This window comes from Brassica oleracea, chromosome C6 (assembly GCF_000695525.1).
Source record: "Brassica oleracea var. oleracea cultivar TO1000 chromosome C6, BOL, whole genome shotgun sequence".
Taxonomy (NCBI): Eukaryota; Viridiplantae; Streptophyta; class Magnoliopsida; order Brassicales; family Brassicaceae; genus Brassica; species Brassica oleracea.
Window position 1 is genome coordinate 31,525,905 of NC_027753.1, and position 18,499 is coordinate 31,544,403.

General features: G+C 37.9%; 2 protein-coding genes and 1 long non-coding RNA gene across 4 annotated transcripts; 1 reads left to right on the forward strand and 2 right to left on the reverse strand.

The window, feature by feature from the left end:
• Positions 1-6,279: 6,279 nt before the first annotated feature.
• Positions 6,280-7,101, reverse strand: LOC106299432 (ycf20-like protein). Its single transcript, XM_013735526.1, has 2 exons — positions 6,864-7,101; positions 6,280-6,773 (listed from the first exon to the last, which is right to left on the reverse strand). The coding sequence occupies exons 1-2, from the start codon at positions 6,980-6,982 to the stop codon at positions 6,308-6,310; spliced, it is 585 nt and encodes a 194-aa protein (XP_013590980.1). The 5' UTR covers positions 6,983-7,101; the 3' UTR covers positions 6,280-6,307.
• Positions 7,102-7,973: 872 nt separating this feature from the next.
• LOC106300009 (transcription elongation factor SPT6-like) lies at positions 7,974-14,530 on the reverse strand (the record flags this gene model as incomplete). The annotated part of the gene is given in 16 exon segments (XM_013736047.1): positions 7,974-8,574; positions 8,662-9,106; positions 9,173-9,382; positions 9,503-10,813; positions 10,916-11,695; positions 11,777-11,884; positions 11,958-12,344; positions 12,441-12,548; positions 12,631-12,825; positions 12,912-13,149; positions 13,231-13,348; positions 13,424-13,568; positions 13,653-13,716; positions 13,849-13,981; positions 14,297-14,392; positions 14,508-14,530. Coding segments are annotated over 16 exon segments (4,765 nt in total), but the record flags the coding sequence as incomplete, so codon positions are not given.
• A 2,492-nt stretch (positions 14,531-17,022) lies between these two features.
• LOC106299134 lies at positions 17,023-17,608 on the forward strand. 2 transcript variants are annotated; one of them, XR_001261692.1, is made up of 3 exons: positions 17,023-17,213; positions 17,296-17,373; positions 17,450-17,608. It is a non-coding gene; the product is annotated as an uncharacterized LOC106299134 (long non-coding RNA). The 2 variants fall into 2 exon arrangements; XR_001261691.1 differs by having other exon boundaries at positions 17,023-17,373.
• The last annotated feature ends 891 nt before the right edge of the window (positions 17,609-18,499 follow it).

The following is an 18,499-nucleotide window of genomic DNA, read 5'->3' on the forward strand; positions in this document are numbered from 1 at the left end:
TGTTCTTGATCGCTCACCTGTTTTTGATGACATAATAAAAGGTTAAGCTCCTCAAGTCACTTACTCTGTCAATGAAAGAGAGTATCATACGGCTTACTTTCTCACCGATGGTATTTATCCAAGATGGGCCACTTTTATCCAATCTATTCCACTGCCACAACACCCGAAGGCTGTTTTATTTGCTAAACATCAAGAACCTGCCCGAAAAGATGTCGAACGTGCTTTTGGAGTCTTGCAAGCTCGGTTCGCCATTGTCAAAAATCCGGCGATGTTTTGGGATAAAGTAAAAATTGGAAAGATTATGAGAGCATGTATCTTAATACATAATATGATAGTAGAAAACGAACGAGATGGAAACACTCAATTTAATGTTTCAGAGTTCCAACAAGGAGAAGACAACGGAAGTGCACAAGTCGATCTCGATATTTCCCAAATGCATACAAATATCGCCAATATGATGGATGCTCGAACTCGAATTCGTGATGGACCAATGCATCACCAACTCAAAGCTGATTTGGTTGAACATATATGGCGTAAATTCGGACCTGATGAAGACATTGACTGAGCTCGGAAGCTTCTTTCAATTATTATTCTCATTTATTTTCTTAATCTTCATTTCTATGTTTTATTAGAAATTCAATGTTTAAAATGTTATGTTTAATAATTTTATCAATAAATTTTAAGATAAATAAAATAATTTTTTTTTTAAAAAAAAACCCTAAAATTAGAGACTTGCAATGGACACACTTATTTGAAGGTCTCTATCTTAAATTTCTTAAAGTCACTTTTCCAACTTAATAATATTAAAAAAATAATTAGAACCCCTAAGTGAGTATTAGGGATAAGGATGCTCTAAGTGTCCTAAAATTTTCGAACAAAGTGAGAAAAACCCTAAATGGGTATCTATATCTAATTAAGACATAAAGCTTGTGTGTAGAGTGCAAATACTCTTTCGTTTATATATATATACGGTAACAATATTACTGTCGAAAAAAAAATTAGAGTGAATTGGGTGAAAATGCTAGAAGAAGTAACAAATTAAGAAAATACCTATGTCATAAAAATTGTGGGGATTCAAAAATGATCCAGGATAGCTGAAATGACAAAATTACCTTTCTGTCTATAAGAGAGAGATTTACATTATGACTGGTGATAATAGGTTAGAAGCTAAAAGAAATATAAATGTAATTGAAAAAAAAAATATGACCTCTTCGAAAACACGGTCGAATCGGACGATTACGCACCAGTGAGAAATGCTCGAAAGCAAGCTTAAAATCCGGAATATACGATTTCACCTTACCGTTGAAAAGCTTCTTCTCAACAAAGCGATGTTGATACCGACAAGAAAATCGGAGCCATCAATTTGTTTTTATTTTTTCTTAGTTTTGAAAAAATCGCGTGTTTAGTGATAGATTTATGTAATTGGAACATAAACAATACAAAATCGCATAAAAATTTGATGATATAGGAGAAAACTGAAGTCGGCGGCCATGAAAACAGCTTGAGCAGTCGAAACCCCTAAAAAAATTGGGGGAAAAAGATGAATTATTTACATTTATGCCACTCATTAAAGAAAATAAAATAAAATAAGTCTAACGCGCATCTCGAACCTCGGAAACGAGTTTGAGAGTACCAACTTAAACCACCATAGCACTGTAACTTATTTGAATATAGCTGGCAAACTCTATAATATAACCCTTTATATCCGAAAATGGTATTCAAGGAAATTTAGCGACATGTTAGATTGACCTTAGAAACAGTTTGGTGGTTTGTATTTAGCTAGGGGACAAAAACACAGGTTGTGTTAAAATAAATTTTATGTTGCTAAAGATAGTTGTGTAAATTGATTTAGGATTTTAGCATGTTTTATGATGTATACATACGCTAAACAAATTATTAACCGGGTAACTCTCTGTGTGTAGGGTTGACAGCAGCCGCTAAAAACCAAAAAATTATTTTTGCACTAATCCAAAACGTATGTGTATTAAACAGTAAATAGGTTAGCAGAGAGTGGCGAAAGTTTTTTTTTATATATATTTATGTTAGCATGTTAACTAATTCAATAAAAAGCTAAACATGCTAGTGACCGTTTAACACTTTTACTGTGCAGGTTTCTGTCTTAGTTTAAGAATCAAGGTGACCGGCTAAGACATTTTATACAACGATACACGCAAGACTTGGTAGTTAAAAAAGTTTTTATTATACATTAAAACAAAGGAACATATAAGACAGAAAAGGGTGATACCCACCCAAAAACAACACCAAAAGAAACATAGATATAACAGTAGGCAGAGGTTGGGTGGCTATAATCATAGGACTTGAACATTATATTCATTTCGATCATGACTGCAGTTCTTTCGACCTCAAGGTCAAGGACATCGGGAGTGATGCATTTGCAGACATCACTACCAGCAACCGCATGGTCTTGAATTAGTAGAATATAGGTGATACCAGAATCGAAATGGTTGTGGTTCTGGGGGACGATACATGGTCTTTCAATGGTTAGGGCCTTCAAATCTGTAGGAAATGGTTGTTTCCCGGCTTGTCTCAGTAGGTAGGGAAACATTTCTGAAATGGGACGCAGTTCTTTTGTGATCATCCTGTCTGTTCTGAGAGATGTGTTCCTAGGAGACGGGTTGGATTCTTCAGCATCCAAAGCATCCAACAACGTGACCTAGGACAGCTATATGTGCTCGGCAAAATGTGAAAACAAAAGGAGGAGAATTGTGTTGAAAATGTTCAGATGAGTATTTTACTGGTTACATTTACTCTAACGAAAGACAAATAACTAGAGCAAATAATCCAGTAGTTGTCCAACCGAAAACATAGTTTTGTTAACTTAGATGAAAACTAGGCTAAGTTTATTAGTGGCCTGAAATTTACAACTATATATTGCTAACGTGCGAACATCAACGAACAAAAAATCATAAATTTGGCTAAAATAGTATGTTTGCTAACCCACCTAAAACAGTTATATGAGTTAGGAAATGTAACAACAAAAAGAGCAGGATAATGTTTGTGCAACATCTTGATTGGCAAAACGCAAGGTGTGCTGGATAATGTTTAACGCATCCGCCGTAGTGGTACCTGTAGTTGAGAGACAGCAATGCAAGTAAGGGCATACTTGGTATGTTATGCCCTTGATAAATATACGCTAAACAAATTATTAACCGGGGAAACAAAAGATTTCAAGAATGCAGGGACCAGTGCTGGAAATTCAGAACTTTTGCATAGGCTAAATTGTCACAATCGAGAAGTTAAAGGGCTGAATTGAGGACGTGTCTGCAATTTACATAGTCGTGGGCCAATATGAAAATAACCAGAAGCCCAGGGACCTGTTTTGCAATAATCTGTGAAATCACCATTGGTAGAGATCCGAGCTTGGCTTCAACGCGGACAACGGCGAGTGCGTTACAACGCGACAGAAATTGGAGCTCGGAATTGGTCTTGCCATAACTGATTCACAAAGGAGGATAGCTCGATGATTGGAGATGGCTTCGACGGTGAAGAGAGCCAGTAGCGGCGGAGAACGTTGTAATGTCACGGAGGAGACGAGAACCATGCGGTGGCTTGGAGCGAAATCGCGAGCTAACCACTGTGGTTTACCGGAGAAGCTTGAGGGAGACACACCATGGCGGAGGAGAATCGACATTACTGTATATAAGAAGGATGTCTTGAGAGAATTTTGAGATTCGTGATTAAAGAGCTAATGGGGAAGTTTCCAAAAACTAGAATATGTCCACTTGCTCACACAAGGAGATTTCGTGTTAAGTTAGAGACAAAAAATAAAAATAAAAATAAAAATATGTTATAGGGAAATTGGGCTATATACCCAAAAAAAATATCATAATTAATTATCTATCCAAAAAAAATTTCTCCTTTATTTATGAAATATATACTATATTACCCTTCTTAGTTACCGGTTAATAAAAGAAGAAAAAATGCATTTTTCTTCTTCTTATTTGATTATCAACTACTACCACTCTTCTTCCATTTCCACCGTCTTACTCTCTGTCACCGTTATGATATGCTATCACCAACTTTACATTGTGCTTTGTATTTATTGTGTCTTTAATCACCACCTCTTTTTCTATCATCATTATTTCTTTTAGTTATTAACGAGATCTGTAATTTTTGATTTTATCGTTTTGCCATTAGATCTTTCAGAACAACCACAATCTTCTTGATACCAGTCTCCACTTCTTCTGCCGTAACCACCACCACTCGCATACACTGTAAGTTGTCGGTTGTACTATTCTAATTGAACAATATGTACTATGTTATTTCGTTGTTACTATTTTATAATTTGGATCTGCATATTTTGATATTTGGGTTAGAGTTTATATTTCTTTTTAGGATTTAGTGATTAGTATTTTATGTTTAGTTTGTTGTAGGTTTGAGCTGATGTTGGGGTAAGCACTACCTCACTCCCTGCAATCATAAATATTTAAAAATTCAAAAAAATGTGTACTATGCTATTTTGTTACTATTCTATTTTGATATTACTTAATATTATGCACTATGTGCATATTTTAATATTTGCGTTAGAGTTTATATTTTTTTCTAGGATTTAGTGATTAGTGGTTTTGGGTTTAGTTTTTGAAAGATTTGGGTTGAAGTTGAGTTTAAATTTATTAATTTTGGATATATATAGTATATTAATATATTTAAATCATTTTATAATTTCATTAACATAAATTATGCCATTTAGCATGGTCTATTCTATTTATATACTATCACCATAATCAGCGTGGATGTTATACCCATCACTACTCCAATAACATTTTTATTTATTTTTTATTTAAAAGATAGATGTTTTTTGGATGTTATTACCGGTAACTGGGTTAAAGAAAAAAGAGAACTAGAAAAAATGAACAAAATGCTATCAGATCTAATAATATCAAATCATATGCTATATTCTTAATTTTATCTCCATAATTAACTATCTCACCAATAAGCCCGTTATATTTATTACAGTTTGCCGGTTACTGATGACCATACATGAGCGAGGGTATAGTAGTAATCTAATTCCTTCCTAACAGGGTCGAAAACGTCAATAGTGTATTGACCTAATTATCGTATAAGTCTTATGCATGGAGTGCAAATACTCAAAATTATTGTCCTTACTTAGAGAAAATCAAAACGTTACAATTACAAGCTAACATTTTTAGTGATAAGAATCCTTTTTTCTTTTTTTTTTTACATAATAGTGATAAGAATCTTATGAAGACACGTTTTATTTTATGTGTGGGCAGACCATTTTAGGATAGATTTGTCTAATCTACCGCTCATATAGTAGTCATTGCGGTGGATTCTATACATGTGTATATCCAAGTAAGGTAAGGACAAAAAATAGCTGGAAACATGTTCATTGTACACTTCACTTCATGTATAACCCACACCAAAAAAAAAAAACGGATAATCATTCATCTCTTTGTACAAACTCTAATTTCGTTTACATTAACCTTCCACAATAATGATGGTAAAAGAAGTTGGAAATATATTTCTTGTACACTTTTAAAATGCAAATATTTGAAGACTAGGTTGTACTAGTTCAGAGTATAACATGATCTGCTATAGCGAATTTGTATGATGGAGTGATCTGAGTTATAGCCGAGCCTGAGCCGTTGATTTAGAGACTAGAACTGGAGCTGATGATTTAGAGGTCACTTGGAGTCTAAATAGCTGAAGATTTATCTAGAAAAAAAAAAAAAAAAACTCAAAAGAATTAGTTGATATTTTAAGGGCCCGAAGGAAAGCGTGCGGCGGATAGAATAGGAAAAGAAGTTAATTTCTTTTGAGGCTGTATTCTGTAATGCTAAGTTGGATAAATTTTGATGTTGAAGAGAATATAAACAATGTTTATAATCTGCTGATTAATGAAAAAGTAAAGTTTGAAGTTTTAATATTGAATAATGTGCAGCAGAATCTTTCAAAGTCAGGAGGGGGAGGTTTGCTGCGAGAGCCTGAGAATGATTCTGATATTCCTATTGAATGTCGAAGATGTCTACAAATCTTTCGGGGATAAACATATCTTGAGCTTGTTACACAAACCTTGGCAGCTGTTGGTTTGAACTTTGAAGGTATATCCTTATTATTATTATTATTTTATCAGTTATCAAAACATGGTGATTGTTCATACACCTGGTTCTGTGTTTTTCTGAATGCTAAGTTTAATATCTGAGCTTATTATTGGTTGTTCTTTTTTTTTTCCGAATAAGATTAGGGGGTTGAGAATCGATTACCATGTTAACTCTTTAACTGATACAATAGATATGCTAGAAGAAAGGAAAAGCTCGTCTTATATTCAACTACCTAGCTTGAAAGCATCAACAAAGAGACCCAAACAAACACCAGCTTTCCAGAAATTCATAAACACAACAAAAGACTGCAACTTCTTCCCAGAAGAAGAAGAAGACGGCTTCTTCTTGTACATAAGCATACCGATTCCTTCGATCGCGGCCACGACGATGCCTGCGACAAGCACGTCCCAGTCACCGGTTTGGCCGAGAATGGTGGCTAATGCATTAGCAGTGTAGAAACCAAGAAGCAGTAAGAATATCTTCATGGGGAAGTTCTTTCTAGCAGAGTTTATCTTCAAAAGAAGCTGTCTGCCTAAGGCAATCGCTATTCTGCCTAATCTAGTGCTACCTAGACCTGTTCTGTCTTCATTAATCTCTTGTCGTTCTCCTCCTCCTCCAGGAACAGAAGAAGAAGATCCTGTGTCTAACGCAAACGCTATTCTCTGGTTTCGTCTTCTTCGAATCTGGAAACTAGAATTGAAGACAAAATTATCAAATACCATATCGATTTTTTTATAACTAAAAAAACACAAAAAAATAAAAATTAAAAAAAAATAGAACCTTTTCATGGGAGTGATGATCCACGAAGCATTTCTTGCGTGGAACAGATTGATTGTAAAGGATCGAACTTTATCAGTTTCTAAGATTGATAACGATGTTGGTAAGATGCGTGAAGCCATATTAGAACAAGGACTAGTTTAGGTTCATATACAGAAGAGAAACATGCTTGGAATCAATGGAGAGAGGATTAGTTTAAGAGAGAAGCGGCGTCGAGTGATGAAAGTGTTGCTCCGTTAACTGAAACAATTATCTTACTCCTACAACTAGGCCTCTCTCCATTTTCGAGTTAATTATCTAGGATACTTTGGCTAATACTCACTCCTTTTTTTTTTTGATATAAGTTATTTTAGAATTATTCGCATAGATTAAAAAATTAATAATTTTTTATATTTTCTAAAACAAATCATTAATTATTTATCTAACCACAAAATTAACAAATAATAAAATAAACGATATATTATTATTGGTCATATAACATTAAGTGTTAATAAATTTTACATAAAAAATCGAAAATGTCATATAATTTGAAACATAAAAATTTCTATAAAACGAATAAAATGACTTATATAAAAAAACGGAGGGAGTAAAAACTAGAGAAAAATAAATATATAAGATGAAATAAAACAATACAATAAACCTTTTAGTCAAAAATAAAATAATAAACGTAAAAATAGAAATGAAAAAGTTTGTGTCTATGTTATTGTATCCAAATAAAAATAGATTTTTTAAAGGTTATGTATTTAGTTGAAAAGAAAAAAGTATATAGTTTAATTTAAACGAAAGAGATAACGAAACTAAATGATCTAAAATAAATAATAAAATAAAATAATAAAGTGTCTTATCAAAATAAAAACAGAAAATAGCTTCATTAAAACAATCTCAATAATTAACTGCAACAAAGTATAATACGTGACCAAACAATTCAAAGTCGAATGTTATACAAAATATATAACGAACATAAATCCAACCACTAGTGAAACATATAAATAACAACATTGCAATGCAATTTAGTTACTTTATAAAAGTTAATGAAACTCGTAAAGAACTAAAATTCAATATTGTAATTAGCTCTAGTTAGTTACGAAATTCCCATTTTCTAACATCAATTCATTATTTGCAACAATTTCCTGGAAAGTTTTTCTTAAAAAGTCGTTACATACGGAGTTTAAGACATAAGAAGAGGGCATAAAACAAAACAAAAGGCGTTTAGGGAAACACTAATTGCTACTACTTAAAAGAAAGTAATTTATGCCTTTTATCTTAGCATTTGCAATTTTAACCAACAGTGTAGCCGCTGTTATGATTCTTCACCATCCGCCACCGCCGCTATTTCCCCAACCGCCGTCTTCACCGCTCTTTTTTCCACTAGCCTCCTTTCCCCAACCACCATCCTCGCTGCTCTTTTTGCCGCCAGACTCATTTCCCCAACCACCACCACCACCTCCAGATTCACTACCCCATCCGCCTGCACCGTCATTCTTTTTACCGCCAGACTCGCTTCCCCAACCACCACCACCACCACCACCACTACTTCCCCAACCTCCATCCCCACTTCCGGTATTGTTATTTCCCCAATCTCCATTTCCATCTTCTCTCTCAATGTTATTATCCCTCCTTCCTCTGCCCCTACCACGACCACCGTAAGGCCTTGGCGCTCCACTTGGATGCCCATCACCACGTCCACCACCGTTTCTGTACTCACCGCCTCTCCCTACAATTTACATTTTCTCAACACGTCAGAATCAAAGTTATAATAACACATAAGCCAACAGACAAGTCGAACCATAAAGCGTTTTACCTGGTCTTGGTGCAGAAGAGCGATCTGAGTTACCACCCCAGCTACCTCCTCCAGAAGAGCCACGGTCTGCTGGGCTTCTCATGGGCACCATTGCAGCAACAGACCTGATCGATGGAACTGTTTCCTGCAACGGGTCATCAATATGCCTCTGGAAGTAGGCCACAAGCTTGTCGATGCTCTCAAACATCCTTTTCCTGAACTTGAATCCCTTGGGGTATAGACCGACGTACTCGTGATGCGGATTGGTGCTCCTTATGTAGGACAGTATAAAGGTGCCAGGATGCTCGTGTGAAATCCCGAAACAGTAAACTATCCTTGCTGGATTCTCACTCTTCTCGATCCTGAGAAGCTCATCAACTTCTGATTTTGTCCCCTTACGGAACTTCCTGTAGTTAAGCATCGTCTTGAGGTGAGAGACCAGAGGGTCAACATACCGATCCATGACCTGCAGTAATGAGGTGGTGTTGTTAAAAAGCTGCAGTACAATTATATTAAACTAAAGAGACATTACCTCATCTAAATCCTCGAAGGTGTCTTCTCCAATTGTTAGCGTCTTCCCAATACGCTGAAGACTCGTGATGTCCTTGCTTTCTTTTCCACCTTCAACTATCTCCTTGTGAGCGTAGACTCCATCGTAAATTTTGAGCGTCAATGTCAAGTAATTGAGTCCTCGAGAGCTTGGACGAACAATGCTCTCTCCAAATTCTTTGTCAAATAAATACTGAAAGAAAATATCACCAATACATAAACTCAGATATCTTTAGAAAGGAGATAGCAGCAGAGACCAAGACTACGTATCAACTTAACATGTACCAAAAAGAGAGATAAAGCCTGTAGATACCTCGGTGGCTTGATCAGCAGTGATGTTCTGGAAACGTGGATGGACAATCATCCGAGACTTGAAATGCTTCTTCACAAGCTCCTTTTCTTTCCGAGCTTTCTCCTTTTCTATCTGGAGACTGTTTCTATCCTCGTGGTAATACGGATCCAGATTCTGGTTCCGCTGGTGCCTGTTGTTTCTCATCTCACTCTCCTTGCATATAAGGAACACTTGATACCTCAGCTTCTGAATCGATTTGATCTTGCACGTAAGGATCTCGCCTTCTTTCAGCCGGTCTGACAACTCCACAATATCTCTCCCATCATCTGCGAAATCCTCCTTCGAAAGCATCCCAGTTAGTCCGGAATCTAACACACATATGGCTCTTCCACTCTGCAGTCTCCGAACAGTGGCCTGGACAATTCTGCCCTCAGCTATGGTGTCTTCAGTTTCGCCTGAGTTCATATAAAACTCTTCATCTGGACTTGGATCTTTAAAAGGAATCCGCCAATCCTGGAACCCACAGCTTAGCTCTCTCATGATGTTACTGTAAGTTTCCTTCTTATTCTCCCGGTTCTTGCTTGCAAGATACTCCTCGAGGACAACTTTTCTCAGAGAGCCTGGTCGATCTCTCACATGCTCTATTGCCATCTCTATCGCATCCTCATCATCGTTGGAGTCACCTCTTACATCCTGATCATAAATATCTTTCGCCAATTCTTGTGCAAGACCATACGATTCCGGATGTATTCTGGTATCATCCAGTAGATCGATAAATTGGCTGCTGCTAGCAGCCAGCCCACTCCTCCTGATGCGCAAGAAACCGGCTGCGTTTACAAAAACTTTTTTACCAAGCCCGTGCATTATCAGGTCCTTGCGGACAAATATTGAACCAGCTCTTACAAGCGACCTCTGCAAGGATGCAGCTTTCCTAGGTCCAAGTCCAGAAATGAACTGTAGAGGAGAGAAAAGCCACTCATGGCTAGCTGCCAAATTAATGTCGATCCCAACCTGGTTTGTTATGTCAACCATAACCTGTTCAACCATCCCATACTTCTCGTCAACCTGAAGAAAACTCTCCAACGGGTGAAGCTTCCAAGACAATATTTCCCGGCCTGGACCACATAACGTTGCTGCCATTACTAGAGGATTCTGGAGATAGCGTCCAAGAGCAACTGCACGTTTCACGATCCCAGACTGTTGAGGTAGCTGTTCGCCTGAGATTCGAGAGTTTTCGTATAGCCTAGGAAGTGATTCGTCTACATAAACAATGGTTAAATCATCCATCTGCCCAACATCTCTAGGTTTTTCTTCCACCATCTGGAAAATGACCTGAAATAACAAGACAAGGAGAAACATGACCATGATTTACTATACAAAAGAAATAGCAATGAAAAATGAAGCACCAACATAAAATTAACGAAGAACGCTTACTTCATAAATATCATCCTTCAGACGAGTACAAGCCAAATTGACAGCTCCTAGAGCCACAACATGCGGTTGGTGGTCCATCATAAACTTTAAAACACGATCCTGGTCATTCTTTTTACGTTGTTGGTCGTTGACATTTTGGGATCGCAGTGTGAGGGATCCAGCATAAAGCACATCAAGCACTTCTCCCGATGAATCCAGCATCACAAATGTATTTGGCGGCTTTCCAGGGCCCCAACAACATGCCATGACCCTCGGTGCAGCTTCCTCGTCTGAGCTAATGTCCATTTCTTTCTTCTGATATGGCCCTGCAGACACCTTATCCCACAAAGCCTGTCCATACTCTGAAAGCAACCTACTCTTCGCTCTGCTGGTTAGCAAGTTTCTTGCTTCTTTCTCCATTGATGGCAAAATGAAAGCATGAAGTGCATCCTCCAATATCAATTTTCTTTGCTCATTCCAGAGTTGAGCATACTTACTAACACCGACGCTCAGATAGTGTTCATAGCAGTCGCTAACCAGCCTATTCATGTAATTCTCAGGCAGCTTGAAGGTCACTTGAAGAAGTTTCTCCTCTTCTGCCTTCTGAATGAGAAGCCACTGCGCACCTTCAAACTTGCTCAATGGCTTTTCACGTAACCATTTAACCCCAGCAAACTGATGGTAAGAGTCTATTACTCCATTCCCCTCTGCTGTTGGACTCGTTGAGACTACTGCATTCTCCAGATAAATGCCACGGACATACTTTTTGACTGATGGCTCGCAACTTATCTCAACGGCAGCCTGAAAAAGGAAAATAAGAAGTATCTCAGCATTGGTAATAGGAGAAGTTCTTATAATATAAACTTCGTTGCAGGAACGTACCATATGCCGTGCACCCTTAAGAACAGCTTGAGAATTTTCAAACATAGCGCACATAAAGTTCATTGCCATTTCCTCTGGTGTTTCCTTTGCATCCTCAAGTTCATCAACCTGCAACTCAAGTAGCATCAGAATTGTCATTCCAAACCAGCATGCGGAGGAAAGAGTATAAAAGAACACTGACCAGTTTTTCTAAGGACAATGCAAGTCCCAACTGCTCCGCGCTATACCCAAACTTGTTTGCAACCTCCCAGAGCCCTGCTTTGCTGCAGACGCTATATTGAGATTTTCGCTTTGGCCTCTTGTACTGCCCTTCATCAACACCAACTTCACCGGCAGGAAAATGCAGGTTGAACTTGGAATCTACATCATCAACTTCTCTCTCTGTTTCTGCCACTTTAAGCGACTTCATGACAGATTCAAAAAGATACTGATTTAGATTGAGCCTATTTTCATCATAGACCCTCCTAGACTCTTCTTCGAAACGCTTTGCATAGTAACCATGCAACGCCGTTTTCCTTTTTCGAAGAAGGAGCCACTTCTTATCCAAGTCCTGAATCATCCAGAGGACCTACATTGGCATACAATTATTACGTTAAATCCAGCAATTTCCGCAGACACTATACTAAGATGAGTACTTGTTGTTAATCCCAATAAAACTGCTTACCTTTTGCCACTTGGTCTCAGGTTTCTTCTCTATATTGAGGTCACTATTATCAGAAGAGTCCAACAAGCTCCGGCATTGCTCCTTTCGGTACATGGCTATAAATGGTATCTGGATGAGGCAATAAATTTTTTTAGCATAGTAATCCAAGAGCGATTCAAGGAAAATCCAACTAAGGAATGAATCCAAAGACCTCTAGTTTCTGCACATGATGAAGCTCCAAAAATTTTGCAATATCATCCTTGCTGACCGAGAAACCTTGTCCTCCTAAAACATAAAGTCCATCAGGATCTTTTAGCATCGAAGTAAGCTGTGCATATATCCAACTGCTCTCTTCCTCAATGCTAAGTTCATCAACAGGAGGGCTTCCAGTGCTGTCTTCAGATATCTGCAAAGGTGATAAGACATCTTTACATCCAACCATGACGACCAAACAAACTTAAGTGCATAAGCACACATAGAGAGAGAACGCACCTGCATCCTCTCGGGAATATCAACTTGGCGGATTTCATCATCTTTCCCAGTCATGTACTTTTCAGAAAGAATAGTTGGCTCAAACTCATCTTCGAGCTTTCTTTCCATCCTTTCACTAGATGCCAGACCCTTCTTACGAAGTGACAATAACTCTCCGACATCACCAAATATTTCGTTAGCATCATGTATAGCACTCATATCTGATCCTTGCCTATATCTCTTTTTCCTAGGGTCTCCCCTGAAAAAATTAGTTGAGTAGATAGAATCAGAGAAAAATAAACGTGACATAAGACACATATAAGAACATAAAAGTATGTACCTCCTAGGCTGACCATTCCCATCTTCATCTACGATGAAATCAGCCATTTCATCCTCGCTCCCAACTACATCTTCTTCCACCGCCAATTCCTCCTCATCGCCTACGTCATCAGGCAAATCTACAAGACACAAAATTACATATATGCGCCAACAGTTCCAAATACAAGTATCACAGAAACTAAAGAGAAGCATACCATCAACATCATCAAAGAGATTGTCTTTGATCTTGTCCTCGGCACTTCTTCCAGCTCCACCACTCCTATCAAACTCATCATCAGATGATCCCCCCTGGCCACCTTCCCTTTCCCTTTGAGCTTTCTTCAACCTCTTAAACTTCCTCTGTCATGATTCAGAAGAACAAAAATCAATATTTATATATTGTTAAGCGTGTGTACATAATCTTGACATAAAGTAAAAACAGACCTTTTGGAATTTGACATCGTTATCTTGGAGAAGCAGATAGTCATCTTCATCAAGATCTTCGTCCCTATCCAATCATCATATGTGGAAAGTTTATCAGATAGATACACAACATAAATGATAATTCTAGACTAACATTAGCTTATTGAAAGTTATGAATATGAAAGGATGAAATTCAATAGGGAAAGCAAATATATACATTTTCCTTCGTTTCTTCTTCTTTTTCTGCCTCTCTTCATCGCTATTTTTCTTCTCTTCTTCTTCGTCATCTTCCTCCTCTTCTTCTTCCTCATCACCAACTATGAACCCATCATTCTCATATTCATCCTCACCTACAAGAAAGGGAAACGATTATCACACCAACAGAGTAGAAAACACACAGCAGCTACTCAAACCCCAAAGGGAGAAGATGTGAAACTCATAGCTTAATGCACAGAAACAACCATTTCAGTCTAAAAGGAACTTAACAAGGCACGTGACAAACCAAGCATCCACTAAAGACAGAGAATATATAATAAACACTTAATGAGCATACTAAGAAGAACAGTTGCAGATAAAATCTGACTTTAAGACAATGAACTGCATGCACTTTGTGTAATGAAAACAGACGCTAGAGCAAAGGGAAGTAAAGGAGAAAACTTTTTTACCCTCTTCGTCCTCCTCATCATCATCATCGTTGTCAGCATTACCGACAGGATCTGCATGAACTGGCTCTCCGTCCTCATCCTCGAGCTCGTGATCGTCTGCGGCGCCGCGGAGGAAATAAAAATCAAATCTTTAGAATAAGCAGAAGAAACCCTAAGCCGTACAGAGAGGAGAAATTAGGGTTTGAGGGGAAAGGGGATTTTGAGAGTGTACCTTCTTCGTCGGAAACAACGTTCCTTGACATTATGATTCCTTCGAGAAATTAGACGAAACCCAAATCTGAAAGCTGGAAAAAGGGTTGGATTAGATTGAAACTTACGATTCTGATCTTCGCGAAGGTTCGTTCTTTTTCGATTTCTAGGGTTCCCCCAAAAGAGCGGCGCGAGAGAGATATAGAGATTAAAGGAACTGTGAATGATGCCGAGGAGAGAGAGGAAAAAAAGGGCTTACCAGTGTTGAATTTCTTCTCTGAAGCCAAATGAGAGCAAAACCAGAAACGAAGAACGAAGACTCGATAAGCTCTAATCGTTCAAGTTTATACCGACATTCTTTCCTCTCGGTTACTTTTTTTTTGTTCTTCGTCAGACCATGTTTCATTTATAGCTTAATGGGCATTACAACTGGGGCCTAAAAGAGATCGGCCCAGAAAGAGGTTACAATATAACTTTAAGCCCATTTAAAGAACAGTGATACTAATGATGACTCATCGTGTCTATCCAGACCTGGCCCAAAACACATTTAGACCATGTGGGCAACTAGAATTTGAGGACCTTTATTTGTACAAATAAAAAATTTAGCATTTTTTCTTGTAATAAAATCAAAACTCCAAGGTATTAAAGTATAGAGAAACTGTACAACAAAAGGGTGAGACCATGTGTAAAAACACAGTCCGCACACGTCCAAAGCCGGGACTAAGACCACCTCCATCGGAGGGGTTTTAAGGAAAAAGAAAATAAAAATAAATGAAAAATAATTAAAAGTCAGAGAACCGCTGTTTATTTCGGGTTTTTTAGAGTTGTTAAGAGACCTTACGTGTCATTGTCTTATTCGACCTCTCATCTATGACTCTCTCTTTCGTCGGCTTGTCCTTCTCTGCTCCGTTCGTTGCAAGCGTTCGACCTCTCCGTTTGTCAGCTTGTCCTCCTCTGCTCCGTAGGCGAAATCAATTGTTTTCTTCCCCCTCCGCTCCGTTCGTTGCAAGCTCGAGTCCTCCACTCCGATCAAACCTCCCGAGTTGATGCGTCTCCACGCAGTCTGCTTCCATGAATTGAAGGTAGCAACATTTAATCGATTATTCATTCTCCATAATTGGTAGAAGTGATTCAGTAATTTGAAGTTTGATTTGGTGATTAACAGACTGCGGTGGTGTTGCTGGGAGATACAGAGATTCATTTAGTGGCGATGCCGAGCAAGGAGAAGAATATCCCTTGTTTCTAGTGTTTCTCAGTCTCTTTAGGTCTTTATGATTTTTTATTCGGATCAATCCTGAGGTTAGTCGACAATCGAGAGCGCTTTGTTCATCCTCTGAACGAATTTGAGTGTTTGTGATATAGGATTCTATTAGAGAGATTGTTTATGAGTATAAGAAAAATTTAGCATTTTTTCTTGTAATAAAATCAAAACTCCAAGGTATTAAAGTATAGAGAAACTGTACAACAAAAGGGTGAGACCATGTGTAAAAACACAGTCCGCACACGTCCAAAGCCGGGACTAAGACCACCTCCATCGGAGGGGTTTTAAGGAAAAGGAAAATAAAAATAAATGAAAAATAATTAAAAGTCAGAGAACCGTTGTTTATTTCGGGTTTTTTAGAGTTGTTAAGAGACCTTACGTGTCATGGTCTTATTCGACCTCTCATTTATGACTCTCTCCTTCTTCGGCTTGTCCTTCTCCGCTCCGTTCGTTGCAAGCGTTCGACCTCTCCGTTTGTCAGCTTGTCCTCCTCTGCTCCGTAGGCGAAATCAATTGTTTTCTTCCTCCTCCGCTCCATTCGTTGCAAGCTCGAGTCCTCCGCTCCGATCAAACCTCCCGAGTTGATGCGTCTCCACGCAGTCTGCTTCCATGAATTGAAGGTAGCAGCATTTAATCGATTATTCATTTCTCCATAATTGGTAGAAGTGATTCAGTAATTTGAAGTTTGATTTGGTGATTAACAGACTGTGGTGGTGTTGCTGGGAGATACATAAACACAGTCCGCACACGTCCAAAGCCGGGACTAAGACCACCTCCATCGGAGGGGTTTTAAGGAAAAGGAAAATAAAAATAAATAAAAAATAATTAAAAGTCAGAGAACCGCTGTTTATTTCGGGACTAAAATTAAGAGACCTTACCTGTCATGGTCTTATTCGACCTCTCATCTATGACTCTCTCCTTCGTCGGCTTGTCCTTCTCCGCTCCGTTCGTTGCAAGCGTTCCACCGCTCCGTTTGTCAGCTTGTCCTCCTCCGCTCCGTAGGCGAAATCAATTGTTTTCTTCCTCCTCCGCTCCATTCGTTGCAAGCTCGAGTCCTCCGCTCCGATCAAACCTCCCGAGTTGATGCGTCTCCACGCAGTCTGCTTCCATGAATTGAAGGTAGCAGCATTTAATCGATTATTCATTTCTCCATAATTGGTAGAAGTGATTCAGTAATTTGAAGTTTGATTTGGTCATTAACAGACTGCGGTGGTGTTGCTGGGAGATACAGAGATTCATTTAGTGGCGATGCCGAGCAAGGAGAAGAATATCCCTTGTTTCTAGTGTTTCTCAGTCTCTTTAGGTCTTTATGATTTCTTATTCGGATCATTCCTGAGGTTAGTAGACAATCGAGAGCGCTTTGTTCATCCTCTGAACGATTTTGAGTGTTTGTGATATAGGATTCTATTAGAGAGATTGTTTATGAGTATAACGTTTACGAGCATATGGTGATTACTAAGATCAAAGGTCTGTTTCTACACTCAGTGCTTTGATTTGCTCTCGTTGTTGTTATCTTAACGTCATGTGATGATTCAATGTTTGTATGCAGATGGTGTAAACGTTGCTGCATCTCATACTCTAATATCAGGCGGTTTAGCCTTTGGTGTTGGAGTATTTGCTCTGAAAAGTATGTTTTCTAGATATGCTTTCATCAGACACTTGCTTCTCTCTTTCATTACTTTGCTTGGTTGTTTTATTTTTAGGTGTTCTGAAGTTTAGATGTGGTGGTAAAGTAAGTAAGCTTTAACATGTTGTCTTGGTCTGTGCTGGAATGATGTTGCAAACCCAACATCTTTTGCTTTCTCAGTTGTTTTTTGTGAAGAACATTTGGTTTAACAATGAATATAACCCAACGTTATGCATGGCTTGCTATGAGTTTAACCCAAAGTCTCTTTATTATATTTGTTTGTTCATATGATTATGCTCTCTTTGTTTTTATTGTGTGTATTGTCTCTGATCAGTATTTTTTGCAGGTGGAAAACAATAAAAAACCTATTACAAAAGAGAACATAATCCAATAATTTATAAGTTTTGTACAATTTAATTTAATAATTCAACTTTTAAAATTAAAAAAAAATTAAAGAACTTCAAAAGAGTTTTCCCATTGGACAATGATAAATTTAATTACATTAGCAAAAGTTCTAAACTTCAGAAAAGTACAAAATTAACAATTAAACTAATGACTAACCATTGGAGTTGCTCTAAGGCTTTATAAACCATATATGCATTGCTGAAAACAATGATCTTGGCCATTGTGAAGCTTTGCTCTGCCGAGAAACTATGAATTCACTCATGTATCTACATCGCGTCTTTGCAAAAGCAAACTAGATACGCCTCTTGAATGAAAACTTCAGTGCTTTCAGTCCAAAACCAACTGAACAACTTCTCCTCTTTCTCACGCTCACACTTGACCATTCTCACGTTCGACCAAGTTTTTTTTTTATTTAGTGATAAGAAGCGAACTACCGTCTCTAAAAAACACTATTTGTCTTATTTTACTTAGGATTATCAGATTAGCTGAGAGCAAGAGCATCAGTGAACCCTCTTTGGGGTTCATCTTTTCAATTTTTTATTATTAATTTTTTTTCTTTTTCTTTTTGATTTTTTTTTTAAAAAAAAAATTAGACCAATTGCGGGCCGCCACAACACGTGGGGTCCGCGCTACGGTATTGAACTTTAGGAGAGAGGAGTTCAGCCGAGAGAGTTTTAGAAGAGAAAGTTTCATGTGATTGAGTTTTTTTTTTTTTTTTTTT